We start from the raw sequence: 26,249 nt of genomic DNA, 5'->3' as shown, positions 1-26,249 counted from the left end.
ACAGAACATCACAGCTGTGTGTTTTTAAAGTGACTGTGCAACAATGGTAAGTAAACATTTCAACAATATAAATATTTATCGGAAGACTTCTCTTGATTTCAGGCCAAAACATGACAGGTGCACAACATATTAAACATTGTCCATTCATTTGGGGATTCTCTTTTTCAGATTAGGAATTAGGAAGTCTCGTATTTTTTATGAAGGTGGTTAGGTGGTAATGTATTTATTTTATAGTGCATGTGATACAAGATTTCAGTGTTGATGCAGTTCCTACCTTCACCACTAGAGTTAAAGACACCCTGAATAATTGAAATATTTTCTGATCCTCCTTGAAGGCGGTGTTAGCAGAACTGACAGCGGCAGTCGCTGCTCTTCAGTTTCTGCATGTGACTGAAGGCGGAGATGTTTTTTTTTAGGTGTTGGTGTGTGTGGGGGGTTAGTACTATTCGAGGGACCAAAATACCCCCCCTCCGTCAGGTGCAACTTTACACATGGGCTCAGGTTACAACCAAAACACAGATTCAGAGGCACACCAACCAGCGTGAGCAGAAAGTGCTTTTCAGTGTTAATTTGTTTCTCAAGGCTTATCCAAAAATAAATGTATTATTATTTATATATGTACAAAGTCCTACAGATGTGTGAACAACATCCAGGTGGAGGTGTGCCCGCTTCACACTGACGCCGAGTGTTTCCCTCCATCTCTGAGCTGTGGAGACAAAGAAACGCACATTTTTACCACGAGAACACAGTTAAGTGAAAGCACCATGACATTAATCATATTGATTTTTGGTTTTCGGTTATTTATTTATAACTTACTATTGGTACTAAAATAACTTATAATTTAACTAATGCCAGGTAAACAAGATGTAAAATAACACCTCCAACTATCTAAATATCTCTTTAAGAAAAGGAACATTTTAAGACTTAACGAGACAATAAGTGCAAATTGCCAGCAAAAATACCAAAATAACCTTCGTCAAATACTTAATTTATAATGAAGATAATGAAATAATTGTTATTTGGAGCTGTAGTGCCTGCAGGTTTTTATAACTGCAAGGTGACCAGCCAAAACACTGAACTTCACCCACATGTTTATAGGACATAAATTACCAGATTTGTTTATGTAAAGTACATTTACATTTTGAGTACTTAAGATAAGTTGTTTTCCATTTTCCTGAGCCTTTATTTTAGTCCATATTGGGGCTTAATTTCGCATCTAAAGCACTCGGGATACAAATCCAAAAGCTCTTTCTGTCTTTATAAATAGAAATCACAAATTCATCAATAATCAGAAAGTGTGCTGCCTTCTATAATCCATTACTCTTGATAGTGTGCCAGATTCGTTACCTGAAAGACTTGTCTTTATGAGTTTAGAGCAGAGGGTGCAGTGTAACTGAGTAAAGCCTTGACTCTTATTTTAAACCTTTGAAGGCACCATGGCTTGTTTTCATTTTGTGTTGTCAATCACTTCAGCAACAGGTGCCGCTTAGGGTCAAACCAAATCTCCTCTGAACCACATGAAGATATATTTCCAATAAACAGGCAGATTTTAACTTTACACTTTTTACTCACTACATTTATCTGACAGCTTTAGTAACATTAACTATTAAAATATATAAACTAATAAATAAACTAGTCATATAATTCTACATATAGGTTTTCAGCAGCAGTATATGAAGTAATTTAAATCAACTCCACCTTTACCAGCTGTGATGAACACTTGAATCCATCATCAATAATAATAATAATAATAATAATAATAGTCATTTAATTTATATGATCCCAAAAAATGGCCATTACGCACAACAAGCTATTTTCCTTTTGGTACAAGTATGTTTTTCCAATACTTGTTTTGAAGGCAGGACTTTTTCTTGAGTATTTCTACAAGTTGTTATTGCTACTTTTACTTAATCAATAGATATTCATCCTCTGTTGTATGGACTGACGTGTAATATCAGAACTTTTACGCATCAAATTCTGGCTGCAGAAAACGTTTTTTTTTTTAACATTTGACCCTGGTATAACCTGTGCGAGGTTCCGCTCACCAGCTTCCTCTGGTTGCTGAGGCAGAAAGTGCAGATGGGCCTCAGGGAGGCGGCGCCGCCGTGCAGGATGCTCGGGTATCCGAGGCAGGGCTGCCCGTCCCCGCAGTCCTCCCCCAGCAGCAGCACGTTGGTCAGGTGCGAGATGTAGCTCGAGGCCAGGCGCAGCGTCTCGATCTTGGAGAGCTTCCTTTCGGCGGGCTCTGTGGGGATGAGCGTGCGCAGCGAAGTGAAGGCCGTGTTCACGCTGTGCGTCCGGTCCCGCTCCCGCGCGTTGGCCGCCTGCCTCTGTTTGCTCACCCCGGCGAGACACCCGTCTCCCCCGCCACCGCTGCTGCTGCTGCTGCGCCTCCGCCTTCTCCGTCTCCGGTCACCGGCCTCCCCCTCACCCGGGTCCCTGCGCGGGCTGCAGTCTCCGGTGGACTTCCCGTCCGAGCTGTCGCTGCCGCTGTCCAGGTCCTCCAGGTCGGAGGTGAAGCCGTCGGTCTGCGCGTTGCCTGTGGACTTCATCCTCTCTGTGCTCCTCGCTGCTCCTCTCTGACTGGAGCCTCCGGGGCCGCGCTGCACATCACTTTATCCTCAGGGTGAAAATAGCTCCGGGGCCGAGCAGCTGCCGCCGATCCGGTGACCAGAGGGGTTCTGCGCCGCGCTCCGGCCCCCAGGCGTATCGGCATACCACAGCTGATGAATGACGGCTGCTTTCTGGGTCGCCAGCGCGCTACGGAGAAGGGAGGACAGGTGGAGCCTAAAGGGGGGAGGAGGGGGCACCTGTTGTGGTGTACCGTTTAAATTAGGCTGCATTCATTTGGCTGCATTCAAGGCCAATTTCAGGTCAAAAACAATGAAATGTTAGCCTCTATCCGGTGTTTTACAACACATTATTCAGCCATGTTTTATTATGTACACCCTAATGGATCATTTAGCCTACTACACAACATTGGCCCAAATGTAATCAAAGGCCATTTGCTAAAACACAGTTAAAGTAAATATCCAGCTCCAGCTTTCAAACATCATGTCTTTCACTTAAACAAAAATGGCACTAAGATTATGGTAAGGGGTATTAGTCATTTTAATTTTCAATATCATATTTGTTTTGATTATTTTTGTTTCATTCTTTAGAGTTAGTACATACATTAAAAACATCTGATTGAACAGGAAAACTTGAGAATTATTATATATTATACTTTTTATATCTCTAAAACAAGTGGGGAAAATAAAAAAGTACATTAACTCAAGTGCTGTATTGAAGTAACATTTTGAGTTATACTTTACTTTCATTAAGGATACTTTATACCTCAGAGAAATATTACACTTTTGACTTTTGCTCTTATTATTCAAATTCATCCTCATTATAATCCCATTTTATAATATACACATACATATTATTCTGAAATCTGCATTCAGCATAACAATAATGTAGGACTATTTTAATGCATAAGTAAAATATCTGCATTCTTATACCTCTGTCTGAAACATGTTTTAATGCTTAATACTTTAATATTTAGTCTAAAACTGCAAGAAAATTCAGAATATTTACACACATATTTCATCACTTTTTTAACTTCCTCTCAGCTCAGATGAACTAAAGGGTCATTAATTGTGTGTGTGTGTGTGTGTGTGTGTGTGTGTGTGTGTGTGTGTGTGTGTGTGTGTGTGTGTGTGTGTGTGTGTGTGTGTGTGTGTGTGTGTGTGTGTGTGTGTGTGTGTGTGTGTGTGTGTGTGTGTGTGTGTGTGTGTGTGTGTGTGTGTGTGTGTGTGTGTGTGTGTGTGTGTGTGTGTGTGTGTGTGTGTGTGTGTCCAGGCTAGTGCTGCAGAGCGTGCACTGAGTGAACAGTGCAGGTGGACCGTCCTGTCTGTGCCCACCAGGATGGACACACTCCCCCCCCCCCCCCCACAACACCACCTTGCCCAGTGCCATCTTTGGGGGTGGATATAAATATCATGTGGACTGACGATGCCTGCTGTGTGTGTTTCTGTGAGTGTGTATGTCTCTGTCTCTGTGTTTCTGTTAAAGGTAAGGGTCAATCTAAGTCGTATCTGCAATTCTGTGCAGATTTGTAAACATTCATATTTTTTTAAATATTTAATCATATATTTGAATTGTATTATTATTTGTAATATTATCCCCATTATTGTTATTTATATTATTTAGTTTTATGTTTGTAATAAGGCCACCAGAGGGCAGTAAACATCCAGAAATGTCCACAAAGTTTTTTTTAACATTTTCAGCCTAAGCAAATACAACATAAACTATTTGATCATTTCTTAGGGTCAAAGGTTATTTATTATCTCATATTTGCCTAGGGTCCTATATTAATAAATTATGTTTTGATAACTTGCTATCATGGTTGATTCTAACAGTAGTGTATTGTAGTCCTTTTATTGTAAATATGTTCGATGGATGAGAATTAAGCTTAAGACAGTAGATAAAAAGCAGCAAAAGTCTTGGGTACATTTGCAAAATGTAATTGTTTTAGTTGTCCTGTTGTCCAATGTCCCGTTTCTTTATCTGCAGAGTCAGAGTGCAGGAGTCAGAGAGAGGAGGCGGTGCGGAGCTAATGCGTCCTCATTAATCTCTTAATCCTCATTTCCTCTCCGACCCTCTGCCCGTGAACTCGTCTGGCCCCACGAGTAAGAAACTCTGCTGAAAAACTGAAGTCAAAATATAAAAATAATTGAAACTCGAACTCTTTCCAAAACCTAATCGTCTCCATTTAAAAAAAATATAGACACAAAAAGAACCTAAAAGATTACTAATGCTCATTAAATGATTCCTTTCTGCATAAATAATCTGAAGAATCATCACCTTTAAAGGACCTTTATTTGTTTTTTTATAAAACAAACAATAAACAATGCGTTAATAAGAATAGATTATACATTGATATACACAGGACATATGTGACAATATAAAACAACCAAATAAATAAATACTCATACAGAGGTTTTATATATCCTGATAACATTTACAGCAAGAACTCTGAATACCCCCACTAACTTGAATATGATCAACCTGACTTTATAAGGAAATAGCTGCTTGTAAATGTATGCTTCATGTTTGTAGGATTTGCTCAAAAATAAGAAATATACTATTTAAGTGGAGACAAAACAGCTGACTAAATTAGATATGCGATTAAAATATGCATATTGGATGTTTTTTTTCACTAGTTTGGAAGCAAAATAGCCCAAGAACTTAACAAAATGACCAGTGCATGAAAAACTAAGCCTGTAGTGTGGTCTTAAAAAGAAAAGGGTGCATGTTTTACACTTTTTTATTACGCTAATAGTCAAATCCAGGTAATAATCTCCTGTCTGCTGATCTCTAGTCAGCGCCTCGTTAGCCTGGAGCAGGAGGACTGAAAGTGACTCTGCTTTCTTTCCCAGTGAGGAAACACTTTGGTTTTTCCTCATCGTTTCTTCGTTTCTCCTGAAGATTTGATATGTGCTCGTTGAACTCCTGTTTCATTCTTGATGCTTGTCATTCGGTCAACCTCTGGAAACAGGAAGCTGAAAAGACAAGAGGGTTTTAAAAATGAAGTAGATTTGTGTGCATGTACGGTGGCAGGAACAAGTGAGTGAACCCTGTGTACTAAAACAGATCCTATCTTCACCTAGGTTACAATAATCAACTAACACAATCTGTTTGTACTTATCACTCACCAATTATTGTTTGTTCTTGTCCATATTGAAATCATTGTTCAAACATTAACAGTATAGGTTGGAAAAAGTATGTGTAGACTTTAACACAAGCTAACTGAGTTTACTTTAAGAAAAGGTGCAGAGGACAGATCAGCAGCTGGATGTCTCCAGACATTGGCAGATAGATGTCAGCTGAAACACAGCGCTCCATTTGTCTTTGATCAGGGCACACTGTATTTCACTGTTCACAGCGCCGCAATACATCTTCATCTGTCACGGGTCAACTCTTGAGGTGGGACGCATTTTCACGTGTTTGCAGTTTTCCTCGAATGCTTTTGACGTGTGTGTGTGTCTCGTACCAGCTGCAGAGGAATAACTGAACCATATGCATTCCTTCCTGAAAATGCTACCAGATTTTGACTTTGATCACATTCCTAAGGAGTGAAAACTGACTAGAAGACGGGAAAAGAGGAACATTTCCAGGTAGTATTTGTTACTTTAAACTTAAGTGATTACAAGTCTTGTTTTGCATATGCTGAGCCACTTTTTATTAATAATGTATGCTCTATTTTCAGGTCTTCTTACCCTTCTGGAGCAAAGGGAGCCGGTGAATCCGCTCCTGCAGGCGCAGACGTTTGGCCGGACGCAGCGACTGCCGTAGAGACATTTGGATTCACAGATGGCTGAAAAAAACACGGAAAACTAAAATAATCTGAGTATAAAATAATTGTATCTTGACAAATATCTCACTGGGAATCAGAGACAAGTTTATCATGGCATATGTAGGAAACTCACGGATCTGGCACAGCATGCCCTGCCACCCTCGGGTGCAGTGGCAGGTGTTTGAGCCTACACACTCTCCCCCGTTCAGACACCTCTGCAGACAGCTGGCTGCAGGGAGTCACGAGGCACACACACACACACACCACACACACACATATTAGAGCAGCACAAGTCAGAGAAAAGTCACAAACATCAGCGCTGAATTACATGACATGCATTCAAACACAGCACCATTTTATAAGACTTTCTAAAATACTAATCTAAAATCAAGTTGAAAAGACAAAACGTCCAGAATTCTCAATGGATTTTATTTGAGGTAAATCCTATCTTCCTTATCTCTTCCGATCTACTTGTAGGTTTGCGTGTATTCTACAAGGTTTTTACAGATTAACTTCACACAGATGTTCACACTGATGCATTATGGGATCCAACATGCTGTAAATGTAGGGAGTTATGTATCGGTACGGATGGCACTCTTGTATCACTTACGTTTATCACATCTGGTTCCACGCCAACCTGACGGACAATCGCAAAGATCTGGACCCACACACCTGCCTCCGTTCATACACACCGGCTCACACACACCTGCAGATAGAGGGAGAGGAAGACATGGCTTGAAGATGAAGGACAATACAGGAAGGAGAGGATGAGGAGGAATTTATACTGACTTTTTTCGCATTGCTTCCCGGTGTATCCCTTCAGACAGGAGCACACGTTGTTCCTGATACACACAGCTCCATTCTTACAGGGAGGACTGCACACAGCTGCATGGGCAAGACATTGATTACTCGTGCGATCAAAATCAATTATGTTCCTAACTTAAGCTTTATAAATGCTTGACCAGCAGAAAAAACATATTGTTTGATTAGTTAATTTGTACCGTTCTGACACTGTGCACCGTAGGATCCGTGAGGACACTCGCAGACATTCGGACGGACACACACTCCTCCGTTGAGACACATGGGAGAGCAGAGAGCTGCAGAGAGAGACAAGAGGTCAGTATAGAATATGCACATCAAAACATACTCACACACACTCACACACACTTACCAGTCTCACAGGAGAGCCCGGTCCAGCCTGCCGGACACACACACTTGTCCGGAGACGCACACCGGCCTCCGTTGTGACAGTGACGGCTGCACACCACTACAAACAAGAAGAATATTAATTAAAATATGCAAATGAAAATCAGATCAAATCATATTTAAGAGAGTTAGTGTGCACTCACTGGTCTCACAGCGAGGTCCCACAAACCCATAGGGACAGGAGCAGGTCTGCAGCCCCACACAGGAGCCTCCGTTCTCACAGGGAGACCTGCACAGAGCTGCACACAACACTTTAGATTAACTACCTCATATTGAAAATCAGAAAACCTTTATTCGTCCCACAGAGGGGACATTAACAGTGTTACAGCAGGAAGGAAAAAAGGCAAAATACATATAAAATAAAGCATAAAACTGCTTAGAAAAACGTTACCTTCCTGACAGGTTTCTCCATGAAACCCTGTGAGACACTGACACACGTCCGGAGCAACACACACACCTCCGTTCAAACACCGCGGCTCACAGATGGCTAAGAAACGATGCAAAATAAAAATATAACAAACGGTAAAAACAGAGAGAAATAATAGATGTTTTTATGAGCTATTCATCTGTGTACCTGTCTGACAGTCTGATCCGGTGTAGCCTGGTTTGCAGCGGCAGGTGTTCGGAGCAGCACACTCCATGTTCCTACCACACGTGTGCCTGCAAACAGCTGTAAAGGAGGTGTTAGGTTAGTAATTATGTGCAAATGTGTCTTTACAGAGCGAATGAGGCTGTGAATGATGTGTGAACAAAGCCCTTCAGAAGATTGATAGATGATGTCTTACCTCTACAGGAGCGTCCGTCTCCAGTGTATCCCACAGGACACCTCCCACAGTGGAACCCCTCCTCAGTGGGCTGGCATTGGACCCCAGGAAAACAGGGCCGGTCTGCACAGGTGGTCACATGTTTGCTCGCCGTCGTCCTCACCCCCAGCCGCGAGGAGCTGTGCCCCGCCCTCCCCGCTGTTCTTAAGGGGAGTCCCGGGATTATCTGCAGCGTCTCAAAGCTCGCCTCAGCCTCGTCTCCGTCAGCAGAGAACTCCAGCTCAGACAGGGAGTAGGACAGAGAGGTGAGGGCCGCGGTGAGGGGGGAGGCGTGTCTCGCTGGGGTCCAGGGTTTGGACTGAGTGGAGGCCATGTGGTGGAGCTGGGGGTGTGTTACCTGTTTGGACTGCGTGGAGAGGGGTGGAGCGGGAGGTGTTACCTTAGGAGACGTGGCTGCAGTCAGTGCTCCTACAGACTGCAGGGAGATAGAAACATACATCTTTAGTGTCTTTGGCTCACCTTAAACAAAAAAAAGAACATAAAATACTAAGAAATTAAAGATAATATTTAAAAATAGTACAATTTAAATACCTTTGAGGTTGTCACATGTTGACCCTTTATCTCTCTGGAGGCTGTGGTGCTGGGTCTGGTATACACCCTGATGCTGTGTCGGGGGATGTGAGTATTTGCAGTGACATGCATTGTGCGGTTTGATGTTCTTGGGGCTGCAGTGACCGCCTCCCTCCTCCCGGTGCCGCCCCCCCTCCCTGCAGCGGGGTCCTGCAGTGAGTTGTCTCTGCTCCCTCTGGTGACGGACCAGGACAGGTGTTTGACGGTGTGTCTGTAGGGCAGGTGGGGCAGGTGGAGCTGGGACACCTTGCTGCTTCCTCCCTGCGGGGATCGGATAGTCTTGCGTAGCGTCTGCTGCTGGGAGAGGTGGTTGGACGCTGAGGAAAGACAGGAAGTGATTTTAAAATGTTGCCAAAATGAACCGTTTGAGGTCACCAGATTCTGCCAGTGGTTAAAGACCTGAAACCTGCAAAATGTAAAATCTCCTCACCTGCCTTGGCGTTCTTCATGCAGACGCGTCCGTTCCCGTAGAGTCCGGGGGGGCAGCGCCCGCAGACGTATCCGACGTGCGGCGGCCGGCGGTTGATGCACTGAACGCCGGGGAAACACGGCCGGCTCGCACAGGTCGCCGATATATTCACAACCGGAGACAAACTAGATCCTGAGACACAAACCGGAGTATAATGCATTAATGTTATCAGGGTTGGGAGGGTTACTTTGTAAATGTAATTAGTTCCTGAATACTGAATACATGGCTCTTAAAGTAATCCAAATCTGAATACAGTTACGTGTCTTAAAAAAGTATTCAGGTTACTTTTAGAATACTTTCTTTTTCCATAACAGATGGGTATGTTTTGGGGAACAGGAGACACGTATTTTACTGTTTTAATGGCTTATAAAGAACTCAAAAACAACATCTTGGCGTCATTCTGGACAGCTCCCTCTCATTTGCACCCCAAATAAAAAACATCACCCGGACTGCATTCTTTGTACTGTCTTCAACCTTTCCTTAGAATATTTTATGAATTGTAAGGTCTCCTTGGGTGCTTTGAAAGGCGCCTCTAAATAGAATGAATTATTATTATTATTATTATCTGAAACGATGTAATAACTTTTTTTACTTTTTCCAGTCACTTGCAGCAGGCCCCCATAAAATCGTGGTTCTAGGGCCAGGGACAACGAGGCTGAGTATGCTAAACTAGAGAGGGAATCGCTAGCAAGGGTGGTACTACATGCATACATATCTAGTAATCAAAATCATAGGCCATTCAATACATAATAAAATCGGTCTTAGTAGACAACTACAACCTTATAACATTTGTAATTGTTAATACAGATGATTGGATTTGTTGAAAACAGCTTACCTGCAGAGGATGTTTTGGGAATAGTGTTGCTGATTCTGGGCGGATCAGGCTCGACTTGGTCTGGTTTAATTCCTGGAACGTCCTTCAAAGTGTCTCTGTTAGCCGTGGATGGGTTTAATTTAATTCCTGGGCTTTTTCTCAGAGCTTCTCCTTTAGTTTGGGACACGTTTGGTGTGACTGCTGAGATGCTTGTGTTCGTTTCCGCCTGACTGAGCGCTGGGTTCAGGTCAATTCCTGGAGGCCTTCTCCATGAGGTGGTCTTGTCTTGTGATGGGTTTGGGTTGATCCTCTGTGTCGTCTTCGCTGTCTGCGGGAAGCTTGAGGTCTTCCGGAAAGTTTCTGTCTTTATTTTGGGCTGCAGCGGAACATCTGAAGCTCTGTGGACGGTCATACGAGGAGCAGATGTTGGCGAGTTGGGGACTGTGTGAAGAGAAACACACATTTATTTTAGATCGCCATGTAATGCAATGCCATTTCTAGATTTTCCACATATTAAACTATAGCCTGGACGGGTCAAAAGATTGTTTTTAGTAGCACAGACGCTCAGGAGGAGATTTTTTGTAAAGATCTCACCGAGGCATGATTACCTCTCATAGATTATTTTTACAGCAGAGAGTGCAGCAGGAAACACTTCTCGGGTTTGAGAGCAGGAATGGCAGCAAGACAAACAAAACATGATTTATTGTGTGTTAGATTGTCCACATTTCTTGTTTAAATCTAATGCCAAAGAGGCAAATTACATCATCACACAACTCTTCTGGTGTTTGACTCTTAAAGGCCCCTATCCTGCTCATTTTCAGGTTGATTAAATGTATAAATGTACATGTATAAATGTATATCCTTGAAATACATGCATTTTAACTTTTGCATGTTTTATCCTTGTGTGCTTTTGCCTGCAGAACTGATTTCAAAGGAGACCACAAAGAAAAACATCCAGTTTTGCATCCAGGAAATGTAAGATTTAAGAGCTTAAGTTCTGACCCCTGGCCCCTGAAAGACCCCCGACACATTAAGTTGTGCATCTTTTGCACTAAACTAGTATTTCTCAAACTTTTTCATACCAAGGACCACTTAACCAATACAAAAACACTCGCGGACCACCTAACTCCACAAATATCCAAAAAACAATAGGCCTGCTCACCACTCCAACAGTATTTAACAAATGACAGCCTAATAATGACAGCTTAACCTTCTCTATATCGCCTTGTTCACACATGAAATCAACAATTCAAATACAACTACAGATTATACAAGCATTTCGTTCAAATGTGATTTAAAATGCTCAGGTTTTACACCTCTTATGAAATGTAGACTACATTTACTACAGAGTTTATGTCCGAGCCAACAGACTCACAGATCGTTGGCTACTGAGAGAAATACAAAATACACCGTATGTAGTAAACTACGACACAAACCTCCACTGTGGATTTTCAAAACAAAATACAGTAAAACTATGGTCGCAGGCCTAAGTGTAACTCTCTGAGGTCTAAGACATTTTTTCACATGTTAGGCTCGCGTGGACTTTTTTTGCCTGCATGGTCTGCCTACAAAACAAAATACAAAAACGTTTATGCCCCAACAACAGCCTCTGATTCATCAACAGACTTCATGTAATGCTTCATCAGATGCATATATTAGATAATAATCTCTATCTCACTCCTAACACATCTAAATCTACTTTCAGCATGGATAAATGTTCATAAAAGACATCCATTGTTTGTTTTATACGCTTCTTGAAATCCAAAACAAACCACATGGTTTTTCTAGAACAGATTACAAATCGCCTGAAAATGGTACAAACAAGTGGCAACATGTGTGACGAAGGTGTTGCGCTGGGATATATCATGCAATCGAGAGTGAAAGTTAAGCTTGCTCCATGTGCGTGCGGAAAACTTAAATGTATTTAAAATGTGAAATGTTACAAATATACTCACGGACCACTCGGGGGCGCTCACGGACCACCAGTGGTCCGCGGACCACACTTTGAAAAAAACTAACCAAGGAGGTCAAATAAGTCCAATAGAGTCTCTTTACTGGAGAGGATCAAATGACTGGAGAGTGAGCTGTAAAACAAAAGAGGACGATGAAATCCAACGACCTGTCAAAAAATGCCATAAAAATGCCAAAGTAATGTATGTGCTTTGCTCCCAGTCAAATCCTCCATTAGGGGACGATAATGACATGAAACATGGATGTCATTTTGATATTTTCCTGCTTAAATGCCATGTTTCAAGTTTCTGATTCAAGGACAACGCATTTGCAAGAAAGCCACACTCGACATCTAGAGATGATTAGCAACTGCTATCATGGACTTTTAAAACACAAGCTCTGCATTTATCCGGCACGCACTAGCTCCAAATTACACCCAAAAGTCTGACGTTTTTGTAGCCTTGCAGAATTTATCCCTGCATACAAATATGTTTGCTTGTTTGCAGATTTAATTTGTTTTAAATCAACAAACAAGCTCTACATTTGTCTAAAAGTATTTAAAATGTGCAGCCTTGCAGCATCCATTGGTGCTTTTCTACACGTCTGCCTGCAGAGTCCCAGTAAAGCAGCTTTATAGCTTATACTTCTGTAAGTGTTAGCTACGTGTTTACTGTGTGAATTCAAATCCCTGCATGTACAAACATTGTGTGTCAGTCCAGTTTTTCAGAGCATTAACTCCAGTTAGCAGTGGCTGTGAGTCGAGGGGTAGCACACTATCAGCTCCCAACAGCCATCTGGTTTCCATCATCAAAAAAACTGCATTCCTCAGAGACGCACGGCTGCAGACGCTCTTATCCAATGTGATTGTACAGCAACGTATACGTAAATAATATACAAAACAAATGAGATGCATGCCCCATTCAAGCAGTATCTGATAAAGTCCTGGTAATTAGATCCAGGTTTATGGGAAAGAGCAATGTCATGCTGTATGTTTGCACCGTTAGGGGTTATTTCAGAAGTGATTAATTATGCACTTGATGTTCATGCTTACCTGTACATATCGTCCCATTTCCCAGCATGCCTTTGGGGCACGGGCCGCAGCTATAGGAGCCAAAGCGGTTGAAGCACGGGACTTCAGAGAAACACGGCGTCTCTTCACACTCATCGATGTCCTCCAGGCATGTCACCCCTGCAAACACACAGGAAATGATGTCTGCAGTTATATTGTTGGCTATCTTGTTTATATTTGTATTACATAAATAGATGTTTTTGTAAGCACATGCACACACATTGAAAGGAGTTTCATTAAGGTCTCACCTGTCACCCCTGAAGGACACTCACACCTGTACCCAGTCTCTGTGTTGATGCACGTGCCCGCCGCGCACGGGTCGGACAGACAGTCGTCCTCATGCTGCTCGCAGAGGTCGCCCTGCGTCCCCTCAGGACACACACACAGGTACCTCCCACTGCCTGCTGGGAAATTAACGTCCGTCACACAGGTTCCCCCGCTCTGACAGCCACACGGCACCACGTCGATCTGCAGCACAGAGGCAGACACACTGCTTAGGCATGACACCATTTAATTCAAATATTTAAAAACAAAATAAAAAAGAAATATATTTTGAGTCAGTTATTTCCTAGTAAAAGGTTTTTTGCCATATTAAATATCATCTTTAAATTGACAGGGATACATTTATCTAAAAGTCTTTAAACTTCCACTTATTCCATTATTACTGTGTTAATATCCTCTTCCTCCTCCTGCTCTACCTCCACAGAGAAGCTGCTCTGGGCGTTGCACTCGTCGGACAGCGTGAAGCGGACAGAATGCTTCGATGGACGCTCCTCTTCCTCCTCCTCCTCAGAGAGCGACGGGACCCTCCAGATGAGGAGGCCTGCAGGGGACAGGACGCCCCCCCCAGGACCCTCCTCCAGCTGGAAGAGGAGCGCCGAGCCCTCGGGGTCCGACGCTGCGAACTGGAAGACGAAGTTCTCCCCGGAAAACGTCCGCAGGGCGCTCTGAGGCCGGTGGAAAGATGGAGGCTCGTTGACTAAAGACAGAGGAGAGGAACACTTGAGAACCATAAGCTTTGCAGGGATTGGAACCAACCAACGACAACAACATAAGGTTATCAATCATATATATTCCTTTCTTATTTCACATTAAATCTACCTGCTTAATGTTTTTATTTGATGATTTTACCATTTTTCTTAATTTTGTATTCTTTATTCCCTTATTGATTTGTACCTTACTTTACTTTATTTAATTGCTTCTTATTTTTTAAATTTCCTGACCATTAGATTGACTTTGTTTTGTTGAGTGTAAGTAAGGATAACTGTCAGTCTATGAGGCTGTGGTAATCAGCCATGTGATTTTTTTCCTCTCCTCTATCTCACAGCGGTTAAGCGACAGGTCAGGGCATGCTGGGAAATGTAGACCTCCGCTCCTTTGATCTGCTAATGAGGACAAACAGGACCACAGTGTGACGGCTGACACAGGAACAGCGTACTGAAACGGTAAGTAAAGATAAATACTGTTTCCCCTGGTGTTCATCATTAAAGAGCTGCATGTCAAAAACACTTCCTGGAGGAAAACTCAAACATCCCTGAACACTGAAGCATTACTACGGGGGCCTGTTTGTTGCTATATACTTGTATCACTTATTGTAGCTGATAAACTAACATATAAAGGATTAAAATAATGACCTGATTATCCATGGTTATTTCCATGATGTATTGTTGTTGTTGTTTTGCATAGGATGATGCACAATCAGCTGTTTGTACCTTGATTGACAGACCAGGTGAACTTGGAGGTGTCAGGGTCACAGAGGAGGCAGGGGCTGCTGGGGCTGGAGACCCCCGCTGCGAAACACATCCCGTCGATGTTACACGTCTTCTCCTGAAAAAAAAGAAGGTCTGTTTGTGTTTTAAGTTTATTTTCCTTTTGTGGGTTTTCTCCGGAGATGCCAGGTACAAAACAGGAAATCCTGTGCTCCATCTGAACTCAAGTTAATTCAATTTAGTCCAGATCTGGCATGCATTTCTCTTAGTGTCTAAGTACATGAGTTCACTCCAGGTTGTTTTGTAAGGATGCATGTTTTCCTGCCTCCCATAAAAAGCAGTTCCAGTAACAACAGGACCTTTCTGCAGCTTTGCTTAAAAAGCAGCTGCTCCATGTTTAAAGAGGAGGATGGGAAAACACACTGTCTCTGGTTTACTCATTTTAACATCAACAAGTTTAGAGAATAGATTCTGCAGCTCCAACAGGACGTGAATTACCTTTAACTTACAGAGTCCTGAGCGCGACGCCTCGCAGATCTGACACACCCCGTCGTAGATGGTCAGCACTTTAGCCTGGCTGTACTGAGAGCCGTCGTTCGTCACCTGAGACAAGAAAGAGAGGAGCTGCAGGACACGTTTTCTTAAAACACCAACAAATAGGAAAAGATGAGAGGCATTACTTTAATCTCCCAGCGTGCGTACGGTTTGTCGTCCATCATGAAGTCTTCTGTGTTTACAGCCGTGATGCTTAAAGATGGAACAGCACAGTCTAACGCCTTGGAGTTGAGGAAGGTGGCTTTCGTCCTCTGTTTCTCCCTGGGAACCCAAACTCCGTTCATGTACTGTGGACGCAAAAAAAAAAAGACACGAGTCAGAGGAAATGTTTTGTTTTTTTGCAGGCTCTTAGCACGACCTTCGACCTCCCTTCACCTTTAGTCTGGTGGCGTGGCAGCTGAGGTCGGGGGAGTCGATGAAGCCGAGGCCGAACACTCGGACGCTGCGACAGTTGAACGCTCGGATGTCACAAAGTCCTCCGTTCTCCAGATCTGTGACCTCCACCGGCTGGCCTGTCAGAAGAGAAAGGACCGTGTGTAAAGCTCATTACAAGACTATTTAAACAGAGCATCGTAAGGTATTTAACTGTAAACCCTGATACACTCACTGATGGTCAGGCTGCAGTCGTAGAAGCTAAAGCTGGGGAAACACTGGCAGCCCCACTCCGTGCACTCCCCGTTCCCATTGCAGAAGTTGGGGCATCGCAGAGCCGCCACCACCTCCTCCGCAGTGGACGTCTCCTCCGAGTCTCTCTGCGTTCGGTTCTCCAGCAGCCTCCTCTCGCACTCGTTCTCCAGGTACGGCAGCAGCGCCTTCTCCCAGCCCAGGTCGTCCTTCAGCTGCAGGTCCAGCATGCACAGATCCACCGCCTCGTCCAGCCTGCGACCCAGCAGACCCCGGCACACCGCACCCACTGTGGAGTTACCCAGCGCCATCTGACACACCTCCAGAGCTTTAGATGAAGTGAGGCCGCTGGGCGTGGGCCACTGAGGCTGCACCTCCTCTCGGGCCTCCTCTAAGTGATCCTCTGGGAAGAAGTAGGCAAAGCTCTCCAGGTCGGCCTGGCTGAGGCTCTGTGCAGCGAACACAGGTTTGAACTCATAATGTCTCCTTGTCCTGAGCAGGAAATCCTCCCTAAACTCGCTCTCTGATTCATCTCCGTCTTGCAGCCCCCTACTCTCCAGACTGATGAATGATGACATGTCCAGGATGCGCTCGTCCCTCTCCGGACTCTTGATGTACTCCACTGTCGTGTCCATGGAGGGGAACACGGATGTGTAGTCCACGTCATCATAAGTGATGCAGTCGGAGTGGGCGGAGGGATTGTACAAGTTCCTGATCCCTCTGTCGCCGTGATGAGGAGCGCTGAATCTTTTGTGACACTGACAGAACGGACGCCTCACTTCCTGCGTTTTTCCCACAGGCGTCCTGTCGAATAAACTCTCACCTGGAGCTATCCTAACATAGATAGAAAAAGAGAAATAAATGTTTTTCATTTAATGGACAAAAGAGTGGGGAGTGTCCAAGTATGGAGGGAACACAGGGATTTTAGACTTTGCAGACCATGCACATTAACTGACCTCCATTCCTCTATGAATCGGTGCAGGTCCTCGGGGCCGTAGATGCCCCCGTCTGATCCGTGGAAGTCGTTGTGTCCGTTGCGGTCGAAGGTGCCGCAGAGGCCCTGCGTGTGTCCGAAGTCGACGCTGGGAGCACGGACAGACAGACTCATCCCCCAATCGCCAACATCGGCCCTAACAAAGGCCCCGGAGGGAAAGATCAACTACGAGAGGAGAGGCACACCCAGCAGCTCATTAACATCTGCCCATGCAGCAAAAGTGAGTATGAAAGTGAAAAGTTATGATTGTAAACCAATAAACAAAGATCCAGCCAGCGATGATTTTATCACACAAATCTCCATCAGTGTCAAAATGTTCGGATACCTACGGTGACCTTCTTCCCCTGGTGGGACTCCAGCACGCGGACCCGGCTGCCCTCGCTGTCCCCGATGTTTCTCAGCGTTAACTCCGGCCTGGTTTCCTGCGGCTGCCCTTTGCACATGTCGAACACTGCGATATCGTTCCCCTCTCGCGCTACAACGCCACAGTTACAGGCCACGGCGTAGTGTCTGCTGCCACAGTCCCACTGACGGGAGTGCACCTCGAAATCCCTGACGAGGCTCCGGTAGAGGGTGAAGGTGCCGGTCTGGTGGTTTTCATAGCGTCTGAACACGACAACACACGACAAAAGAAGAATATATAAGTGAGATAATATACTTAAGTTATCTAGGTAAATTCACTTATATGCAAACTAGCAAGCTTCTGTTTGATTTGCATGGTGATATTTGTCTCCTTTCCCATGCAAAACTGAAATCACCATTTGACCGCAAATGACTTATTAAGAGGTGAATTACCTGCCATCCAGAGTGATGACATGAGGGTCAGTGAGGGAGTAGCAGATGGAAGTGGGAACGTCCTGCACCGTGACCTGGGGGCAGAGGTCAGTAGAACACAGATTATTAGAGACTGTCCCCGCCGTGACCCCCTTGCCTCTGGCTTTGATGTTTCCTCTGACACAGATGGGAAAACTGCTCCGCTGCAGACCCTCAGAGACACAGTGTCTGCAGGGCTTACATCACAACGTAATGACAGCGTACGGCAACGCTCCTTCAACATGATGTCAGCCCATCAAACGGGTACGCTTTGGACCCCAAACACCCACCGTCCCTTCTGTTTTATTAAGCACTTTACAACTGTGTGTATATGTAAACAGTATGAAGGAGAGACCTTCAATTAGAGCCGTCTTTCTCATTTAAGTAATACCTGTAATTATATCGAACTGCAAATTATAACTCTTTGAGTCTTGGACGCTTGTGTCCACTTAGAAATTTCACGATACCCCCCCAGGAACCACCTCAAAGAACCAAATTAAAATTTGTATTATACCAAACTGACCTCTGGTTCTCAAAAAGGCCGCTTTTATGACCCTGAAGTCTACTATGGAGGCTACTGAAAGACCCCTTAAGTATCTTTTAGTTTCTGCGAACCAATCAACGTCCACTTATGAAGCTCTACAATGGACGACGAGCGTTCAAATGCATTCCTCAGACTCCACTTTTCCCTAAAACCTTTTCAAGATTTCCAGGATCCTCCTCACAGACCTCTTGAAGCCCCTGAAGTATCTGAAGTACTTGATAAACCTGTCCAATTAAAAAAAGAATGAAATACACGCAAAATGAACTTTTGTCATGAACACCTGGAAACTCTGACGAATATCTTGAAATCCCTTGAAAATACCACTAAACAGATTTTGATACAGACTTCTTGGATCGTCTGCATGGAAAATAATGTTTGAAATTCTATTTTGAAATGGCTTTGAATCAATAAATAACATTTCAATCCATGCGCAACTTTGGAGCTCCCGGAAAACCCTTAAGGATCTTTTGAGCGCCTCTATAGATGACTTTTAATTCATCTTTGACAATAAATACTATTTTATACTCACTTTCAGGGACGTTGGGACATAGCTTCTCCAGAGGCGGGGTGCGTTGGACCCGGGGAAGACACTGATCAGACTCGGGCGGTTCCCGTCTCGTGTGAAGTCGGTGACGGCGGTGATTAAAACCGTGGCTCGGCCGCAGCTGCCCCCGCTACAGGCGTTGGGCCGCAGCTCCACCTGGCAGGCCGACAGCGCCACGTTTGGGGACTCGTGTCCGTCTGCGGATGTCAACACAGCCGTGAGTTAGTGTGAAGGGACGATGCACAGCTGCCTGCAGCACTGTAATCATGTTCCTGATGTGAGGATGTACGGGGCAAGTCACAGCAAAACACAAGAAATGCTTTCATGCATGTTGTCCTGGAGCCTACTCTGATCTAATTGAAGGTGCTTGTGACGATGTGTGCACCTTTCAGCGATAGCAATCCCTTCTAAAATATATGATATAGATAAAAAGGTAGTTAATTTCTCAACAGCTACTTTAGTTGCTCTTTTTTGGTCAGTTTGTATCATTTGAAGCTACTGCACTTGCAGGATTCTTGCTGTTCTGCATCTGTACCCTCTTGGTTGATTGCATTTATTGTAAGTGGTTTTAGATCATTTCAACATGCAGCACTCTCATATCTGATGCTTTCCCCTGCAGGTCTGACCTGGGTCCTGCACGCTCAGAGCCAGAGGGACCCCACACTGGTGGCCGTGGTCGGGGCCGAAGCAGGGGATGGGCACCGTGCTGTGCACCGTCACCTCGTGCTCTTTACTGTTCTCCACTATGTGCAGCGATTCTGGAGAAAACTGGAGAGAAAGAAGTCATTGGTGAGTCTAACTGGGAAGGTTTTCTCCATTTGCTGCTGTACGGTGTAGATTGGAGTTATTTTAAAATATAAAACACATATGTTTACCTTCAGTCCGGCATAGAAACCCTCACTTTCTTTTGGAGTGGATCTGCTTTGGCTGGAGTTAGCTCTGAAAGTCGACACACTGCAGGAGAACTGCAGGAAAACATGTCATTAAATAACACATGTTTAAGGAAAGATAAAGACATATTTTTGCCCCTGGTCACTAGAGCGTTTATAAAAATGTAGATGACCTTTAACCGGACTCTTCATCAACACGTCTCAAAGAAAGTATCTGTGAGCGAGCGCAGACCGCTGCAACACTCTCCAGACACAACTAACACAACCCTGGTGCCCAAATATGGAGAATGAGCTCAGCTGAGCACAGCTGTAGGAGTGACATCACCTCACAGAGCATCAAGTTAGAAATGTAATCACTTAATGATTCCTGGCAGGAGATCAGTTCTCTAGGAAGTTAGATGCCTTCAGGCTCTAAAGCTGTGCAGCATATTGTCATCGCTAAGCAGTTGACCAATCAAAGCAGAGCCGGACAGAAGTAGACATGTCACAGTAGAGACACTAAATTTAATTATGAAACCTGAAAAAGGGCCCCTTAAATAAAGAAACTTCATTAATGAGCAAACAAAAGTCTTCTACCCTCAAACAGCTGACAGATGTCTTCCTTGTTTCCCTCTCACGAGAGCCATAGTTCAGCTTCTGCTTATTGGTCAGTAACACAAGACTTTCCTGCTCCAGTCTAAACAGATGCAAATCAACATTTAGTTCCTCTTCTAGGTCCTGGATTAAAAAATTACTTCATCTCTTTAGGCAAGATGCTGACCACGAAAAAACTAAAACAGGCATCTTCCAACTCCCTGTCTGTATGATGTTGGAATCTGGACACTGAAAACAGCTTATTAAAGCCTACGAACAGCTCTTTCTACGATCCAAGTGTTGAGTTGAGGAGAAAACTTTATCATGTACTTCTGCAATTGTTTGTGTACAAATAACTTCCCTAGAATTCTCTGTGAAGAGTTAAATGAAGAAGTTTAAATGTGAAGCATGTGAAGCCTGCAACTGATTTAACGTCCCGCCCTCCTCTTCTCGTAACTGGATATGACAAGCCTCTCTGCCTTTGCTTTGTGAAAGAAAGAGGTCGGCATGATCCACGGCTTACACACTCCTGGGGTCAAACCCTCATCACAGTCTGGCAGGCATTACCGTTTCTCCGAGCCTGAAGTGAACGCCGTCCATCTCCACCAGAGAGAAGGGCTTCAGCGTGGACTCCTGCCGGATCTCCGCCTTCATGCTGTGGCCGATGTGTCGCGCCCACACCACCTGGAAGCCCAGCGGCCGGCTCCACGGTGGCGGCACGAAGGAGCACCTGAGGTGCACGCTGTGGCCGAGGAGCTCCGCGGAGATCAGCGGCCGGGACGGCAGCGAGGGGACGGAGGCTAGGAACACACACAGAAGAGATTCAAAGGCTTTGAAAATGAAAAAAAAGCACATGTTTTCTTTTTCAAAGTACATATTTTTCTAACTTAGAGTTGTACAAATAGAATTCCTCTCACCTCTGCAGCGGCCGTTCACTTCTACTTCCCCTGGTGGGCAGAGTCGGGGTCCTAAATCTGGCGTAACTGAAACATGAATCACATGTATTTAATTTATTATGATGCACAAATATCAGCCAGTATATATCCTTATCAGATCATAAATCAATATAGGTATCTGCCTCAAAAATATAGTAATCTAATAATAATACCATTTTGTTTGTTACAGATTATCTCAGGTTCACCTTTGGCGCAGTATCCCATGCACCCCTGCGTGGGCTGCAGGCGGTACACCATGAACTCCCCACAGTTGCGCACGGTGACGGGGATGCGGAAGAGGCAGCAGTCCTTGGCGCTTCCGTGGAAGAACTGCCAGGTGGCGCAGGCGGAGAGCTGCCGGAGCTCGCCGGGGCGCGGCAGGGGGGCGTCCTTCAGCGACAGCCACACCGGAGCCTGAGTGCCGCAGTGGTTCATCTGAAAACAGGCAATACATCCAAATGCATCTATAGATTGGTGGAGGGATGGCATAAGGACTTATTCCTGCAGCACTCTATATTGAACAAATGAATCATATGTCTCCGATACTGGCAGGTGATGGACACACAAACTCCAGAGAAGATTCCCCGGAGGTAAAACATTACCTTTAGGTTATTTGACCCTCCACCTGGGCTGAAGGTGCTTATTACAGGATGCTGGATGCTTGCAGGCAGGTACAACACCATTAAGAAGTCAAAGTAGGGACACAGGAAGTGGAACAATCCCATTTTGTTTGCCCCTGTTTTTTGTGCATACCTCTACGCAGGAGGTGGGCATCTCCGCCGGCTTGTTGTTGATCCAGAAGCGGTACCAGCCCGGGGACAGAGAGTGGTCGCAGATTAGATCCTGGATGGCCGTGTCCTGGATCTCCGTGGAGTCGAAGTGGACGCTGCGATAGGGGCTACGCAGAGTCCGGTGACCTCCGGGGTAACACTCTGGAGCTGGAAGGTAAAAGGGATAAAAAAATATTGTAAAAGGGATCCTTGTATTGTTAAACCTCCTGTATAAAGTTAATATAATGTTGCTCGTCAAGACGCAGCTGTTCTGACTAAAACGTCTTGTAAATCACACACTGATTTAGCAGATGTCTTGTGTTTTAAGTCTGTAAAAAAACTCTTTTTGGATCGCCTCCTTTCCCTCTTGTCTTTTTCAGTTCCAGATCTGTGAATTTAATCATGAGGAAATGAAAAACTGCAGTATCTCAGGCCCTGATTCCCCCCGGAGTCGTGTCTTTATCTTTGACTGAGTCCTAGTGTGAGGTCTGACAACAGACGGGATGAAGATAGACAAAACAAAAGCCACACAAGCCTGCGAGGGAAATATGGAGGAGTTAACTTTCTCCCCCTCAATTACACTTGAATGTGGACGTTTGTTCTTTGGGGGTAAACAGTTACATCCAAGGTCGATGTACTATAATATCATTTCAAGAATGTCCTTTTAGAAAGAAATCAACCATTTAAAAATTAAATTGAGCACATTTATCCAATCTACATCCTGCAGAATTATGTTTAAACACCTGTAATTTGTTGCTGAGGAGCTTCACTACCAAAGGCAGCAGAGAATGGGTGGCAGAGTCATGTGTTTGACTTTCTCTTTAAACTGTCAGCTGGCATTGAGCAGATGAGCAGGAAGCATCACAGTTATCTAAATCACGTAGAACAACAGACATTCCTGCTCGCCTCTCGCCTCTCTAACCTCACTCCGGGAGGCGACGATCAAGCCGACAGCGCATGACCGCCCTCCGAACACCTCCTGCAGCTGCAGCGCGAGGCTGCTGGGGGAATGATCTGAGAGGAACCTGCAGGTCTTCACACTAACACACTCTGAAAAGCTCCACATCTCTAAAGAAATATGCAAAATCTTCCCTTTCTGCTTCTTTTTTGTGTGTTTTCTAGACCTGATTATTGATTGTGTTAAAGATGTATTGCATAAAGTATGATAGCTGGCTAGAAAAATGACTTTATTCTCGTAATCTGACATCTTCTTGTCCAAATGTAAACCTGACTCGTGTTTCAATTAGCTTAAAGAACCTTGATGTCTTTCTGTCTCTGCAGGTCCGTGTAACCAAACAGAACATGCCGTTTTCCACTCAAGCAAACTCTGTAAGCTGCACATCTGTCAAGAGAAATGGCTCAAAGTCGGGGGCTTTTCCTAACAAAGGCTGTTCCCTTTCCCCTGTTTGACTTTGTGGCGGCTGAGCAAAGTCAGGGAACACAAACACACCAGGTATTTAGGATGTTTTGACACTGACAAAGCTATGAATGGACAGGGCGAAGTTACAAAGCCTAAACAAAGTCTTACAGGCGGGGTTTGGTGTTGACAGCCCCTGGTGTTTACCTCGTCTGCATGTTCCCCGTCTGCAAGACAAGACTCGGGGTCACAGGTTGTGCAAACACCCAGGACACTCCCTGAGACTTCTGCCGCTGAGTAAACTGTTCCAATTGGTGGCTTAATGAGTTTACAGAGCTGGGGAGAGGTGTGGGGGGGTGTGAGCTAATGAAGCGGCCCCCGGGGGAGGGGGTCCCGCTGTGAGGGGGGCCCTCAGCAGCCCAGATGTGCAGGGACTCTGCAGGGAGCTCTGCCGTTTCTCAGGAAAGGAGATTAACTCGGGAGAGCGCGGTGTTAACACAACTGAGGCTTTTCTTAGAGGACTGTCACTCACCAGGAAACAGAAACTACAGTCAGGACAGGGTCAAAGGTCAGGGGGAGCTGCAGTGCGATATAAGACACATTATCACCCATTATAATGCTGTGTTATGGTGGGAAACTAAACATATTATCAAATTATCTCAAGTTCAGAATAAAAAATGTATCAATTTCAAATCAATTTGCTTTGAGAGGACATAAAGACTTTAAAAGTGCTATGTAAAATCAATAAATGTTTCAACTATAGTCTGAAACACTTGGCATTTTACTCAACTTTAGGATCTTCAAGTCTACAGGACTTAAAAAGGTTTGTTTGCAACCCTTTGTATTGATGAGCCGCTGAAGGCATTTTCAGACGTGCTTAAGTTTAAAAAGATCTCTTTCAGCAGGTTGAACCAACACTGTTTGATTGTTGAAGTCAACTGGACATCATGTGTGTCCTGGAGTTCCAGGCGCTGCGGAAGACTTTGTTTTGGCTCAGAAATGCCTGGTATTCCTGTCACAAAGCTCCGCGAGGAACACACACGCTTGGTTTTACAACAGCCCCTCTTAAAGTTTACGACGTGGGCTTTGATGTTTCGCCCCGCAGACGGATATGAGCAGAGACAGTAGCTTTAGGCACATAACAACAGCTCTAACTGTCATGTCAGAGAGAGAAGGACTCTGAAAAGATGCCTTAACTGAAATATATTGAGAAACAAGTGTCATATTGTGTTGTCTAATCTTGTTTCAATTACATGTTTACGAGCACTTCTCTGGGATTGTGTTTACGAGTCTGCTTATCCCCCTGTTTGTTGTATAGTCCTGATTTTAATGAAGTCTACTGCAGTAAATAATGTTTCAAACATTTAGGACTACATGTTCTCTAAGAGACTTTTTTGTGGAAGTGATAATTAGCAGGACCAAAGCAGGCAAACATTCAGGGCTCCAAGAAAAATATTGTAAAAGGGATCCTTGTATTGTTAAACCTCCTGTAAAAAGTTAATATAATGTTGCTCGTCTAGACGCAGCTGTTCTGCCTAAAACGTCTTGTAAATCTTCCTGTTTTGTGTTTTCTCTCCAATATGTGATTTGTTTTAGCAGAAATTAACAATATACAGACAAAAAGTGATCTTGAAGGTTTAAATACATATTGGTAAGCAATAAATCTGCCATTGTCAGTCGTATGTGTATGTGCAAACTGTGTATAAGTACATAAGTCGTGTTAATACTTTGATGTCATTCTATCGTGATATGTAGTTTGTACGATTCCAGAACAAATGTCCATTCAGACACATTAAAGTATGTCTTATCGAGCAGGATCCTCTTATTTGTATATCCTTTTCCTTGTAGATTTTTGAATATTTCCCTAATTGTGGTCAGCTAAACAAGGCAAACCCAGAAGCAAGCATTGCCATGGTTCCCTCGTTATAAAACCAATGGGATTTAACATTGGATTTTGGATAACTACAGTTATAGCTTTAAAATGAAATGAAGGAAATGTAGTCTTCACCTCATGGGGCCCGGAAGGGCTTCTTAGCCTTTGGCCCACCGAAAGTCTAGGATCACCTCTGATGAATAGCATGCATCAATTAGGGAACTTTTACAACTATGAAAATGCATTTGGATTAAAAGTAGACAGATTTGAACCTGGCACATGTGTTTCATTTAGCTGCAATAACCTTGAGTTTCTCTGAGGGAAGGGTCTCAGTGTCCCTACTATCTGTCTGTCTCTGCAGGTCATCTAACCTGTGGACCTGCAGACTGACAGGAATGCAGCCTCACGGTCCAAGTCTGCAGTTTGGTCCTTTTTACAGACAAGATGCGTTTTTCCTGCATTTGTTTACATATTTCTGAGACTCTGTATTAGTAGGCTATGTCTTGTGGGTAAAATCACGTGATTTGCATTAGCCATACAAAGTTAATGCCACCTACCTTGTTGCGCCAAAGCTCCTAATTGCACCATCCACAGCAACGCGATGCGTAAATATCTAGAGGACTCAGGCTTCAATGCGCTGCAGTCCATGTCTACAGCTTAGAGAGATGTGGCACACTAGCTTCAGTCTTCGGGTCCCATCGAGAGAAACTGTGCGAAAGTGGCGCAAACTGCACTTATCTAAAGATAATTGGAGAAAAGAGGCTTCAATTTGCGCTCCTTTCTCTGCAGACTGCGGGTTCCATGTGAAGAGTGCGCAAGATGACCG

The 26,249-nt window shown here is 44.2% G+C and overlaps 2 protein-coding genes and 2 long non-coding RNA genes across 6 annotated transcripts; 2 read left to right on the top strand and 2 right to left on the bottom strand.

Annotated features, from left to right (window-relative positions):
• Positions 1-595: 595 nt before the first annotated feature.
• si:ch211-246m6.4 (basic helix-loop-helix transcription factor scleraxis) lies at positions 596-2,754 on the bottom strand. The gene is made up of 2 exons (XM_034216973.1): positions 2,046-2,754; positions 596-706 (listed from the first exon to the last, which is right to left on the bottom strand). The coding sequence occupies exons 1-2, from the start codon at positions 2,550-2,552 to the stop codon at positions 671-673; spliced, it is 543 nt and encodes a 180-aa protein (XP_034072864.1). The 5' UTR covers positions 2,553-2,754; the 3' UTR covers positions 596-670.
• On the top strand, positions 2,679-21,864 carry LOC117546666. 2 transcript variants are annotated; one of them, XR_004569054.1, is made up of 15 exons: positions 2,679-2,780; positions 3,844-5,970; positions 6,092-6,161; positions 6,254-7,456; positions 8,132-8,234; positions 8,340-8,615; positions 11,144-11,198; positions 13,250-13,629; positions 13,949-14,298; positions 14,570-14,687; positions 14,967-15,084; positions 17,113-17,344; positions 19,017-19,242; positions 19,645-19,814; positions 21,614-21,864. It is a non-coding gene; the product is annotated as an uncharacterized LOC117546666 (long non-coding RNA). The 2 variants fall into 2 exon arrangements; XR_004569053.1 differs by having other exon boundaries at positions 3,844-6,161.
• si:ch211-246m6.5 (von Willebrand factor D and EGF domain-containing protein) lies at positions 5,262-26,249 on the bottom strand. The gene is made up of 33 exons (XM_034216857.1): positions 25,981-26,249; positions 22,177-22,361; positions 21,630-21,858; positions 21,406-21,471; positions 21,056-21,288; positions 19,901-19,990; positions 19,652-19,793; positions 19,011-19,222; positions 17,920-17,993; positions 17,454-17,730; positions 17,087-17,289; positions 16,114-16,964; positions 15,882-16,018; positions 15,632-15,793; positions 15,450-15,554; positions 14,955-15,069; positions 13,941-14,221; positions 13,491-13,710; positions 13,225-13,362; positions 10,245-10,664; positions 9,371-9,541; positions 8,902-9,257; positions 8,332-8,785; positions 8,121-8,216; positions 7,938-8,033; positions 7,690-7,785; positions 7,512-7,607; positions 7,342-7,437; positions 7,130-7,225; positions 6,951-7,046; positions 6,474-6,569; positions 6,264-6,361; positions 5,262-5,546 (listed from the first exon to the last, which is right to left on the bottom strand). The coding sequence occupies exons 1-33, from the start codon at positions 26,069-26,071 to the stop codon at positions 5,526-5,528; spliced, it is 6,099 nt and encodes a 2,032-aa protein (XP_034072748.1). The 5' UTR covers positions 26,072-26,249; the 3' UTR covers positions 5,262-5,525.
• Positions 22,232-25,362, top strand: LOC117546669. 2 transcript variants are annotated; one of them, XR_004569058.1, is made up of 4 exons: positions 22,232-22,368; positions 22,574-23,224; positions 23,475-23,646; positions 24,453-25,362. It is a non-coding gene; the product is annotated as an uncharacterized LOC117546669 (long non-coding RNA). The 2 variants fall into 2 exon arrangements; XR_004569057.1 differs by having other exon boundaries at positions 23,475-25,362.

Source organism: Gymnodraco acuticeps, unplaced genomic scaffold (assembly GCF_902827175.1).
Source record: "Gymnodraco acuticeps unplaced genomic scaffold, fGymAcu1.1, whole genome shotgun sequence".
Lineage (NCBI taxonomy): Eukaryota > Metazoa > Chordata > Actinopteri > Perciformes > Bathydraconidae > Gymnodraco > Gymnodraco acuticeps.
This window is presented reverse-complemented; position numbering and strand designations above follow the sequence as displayed.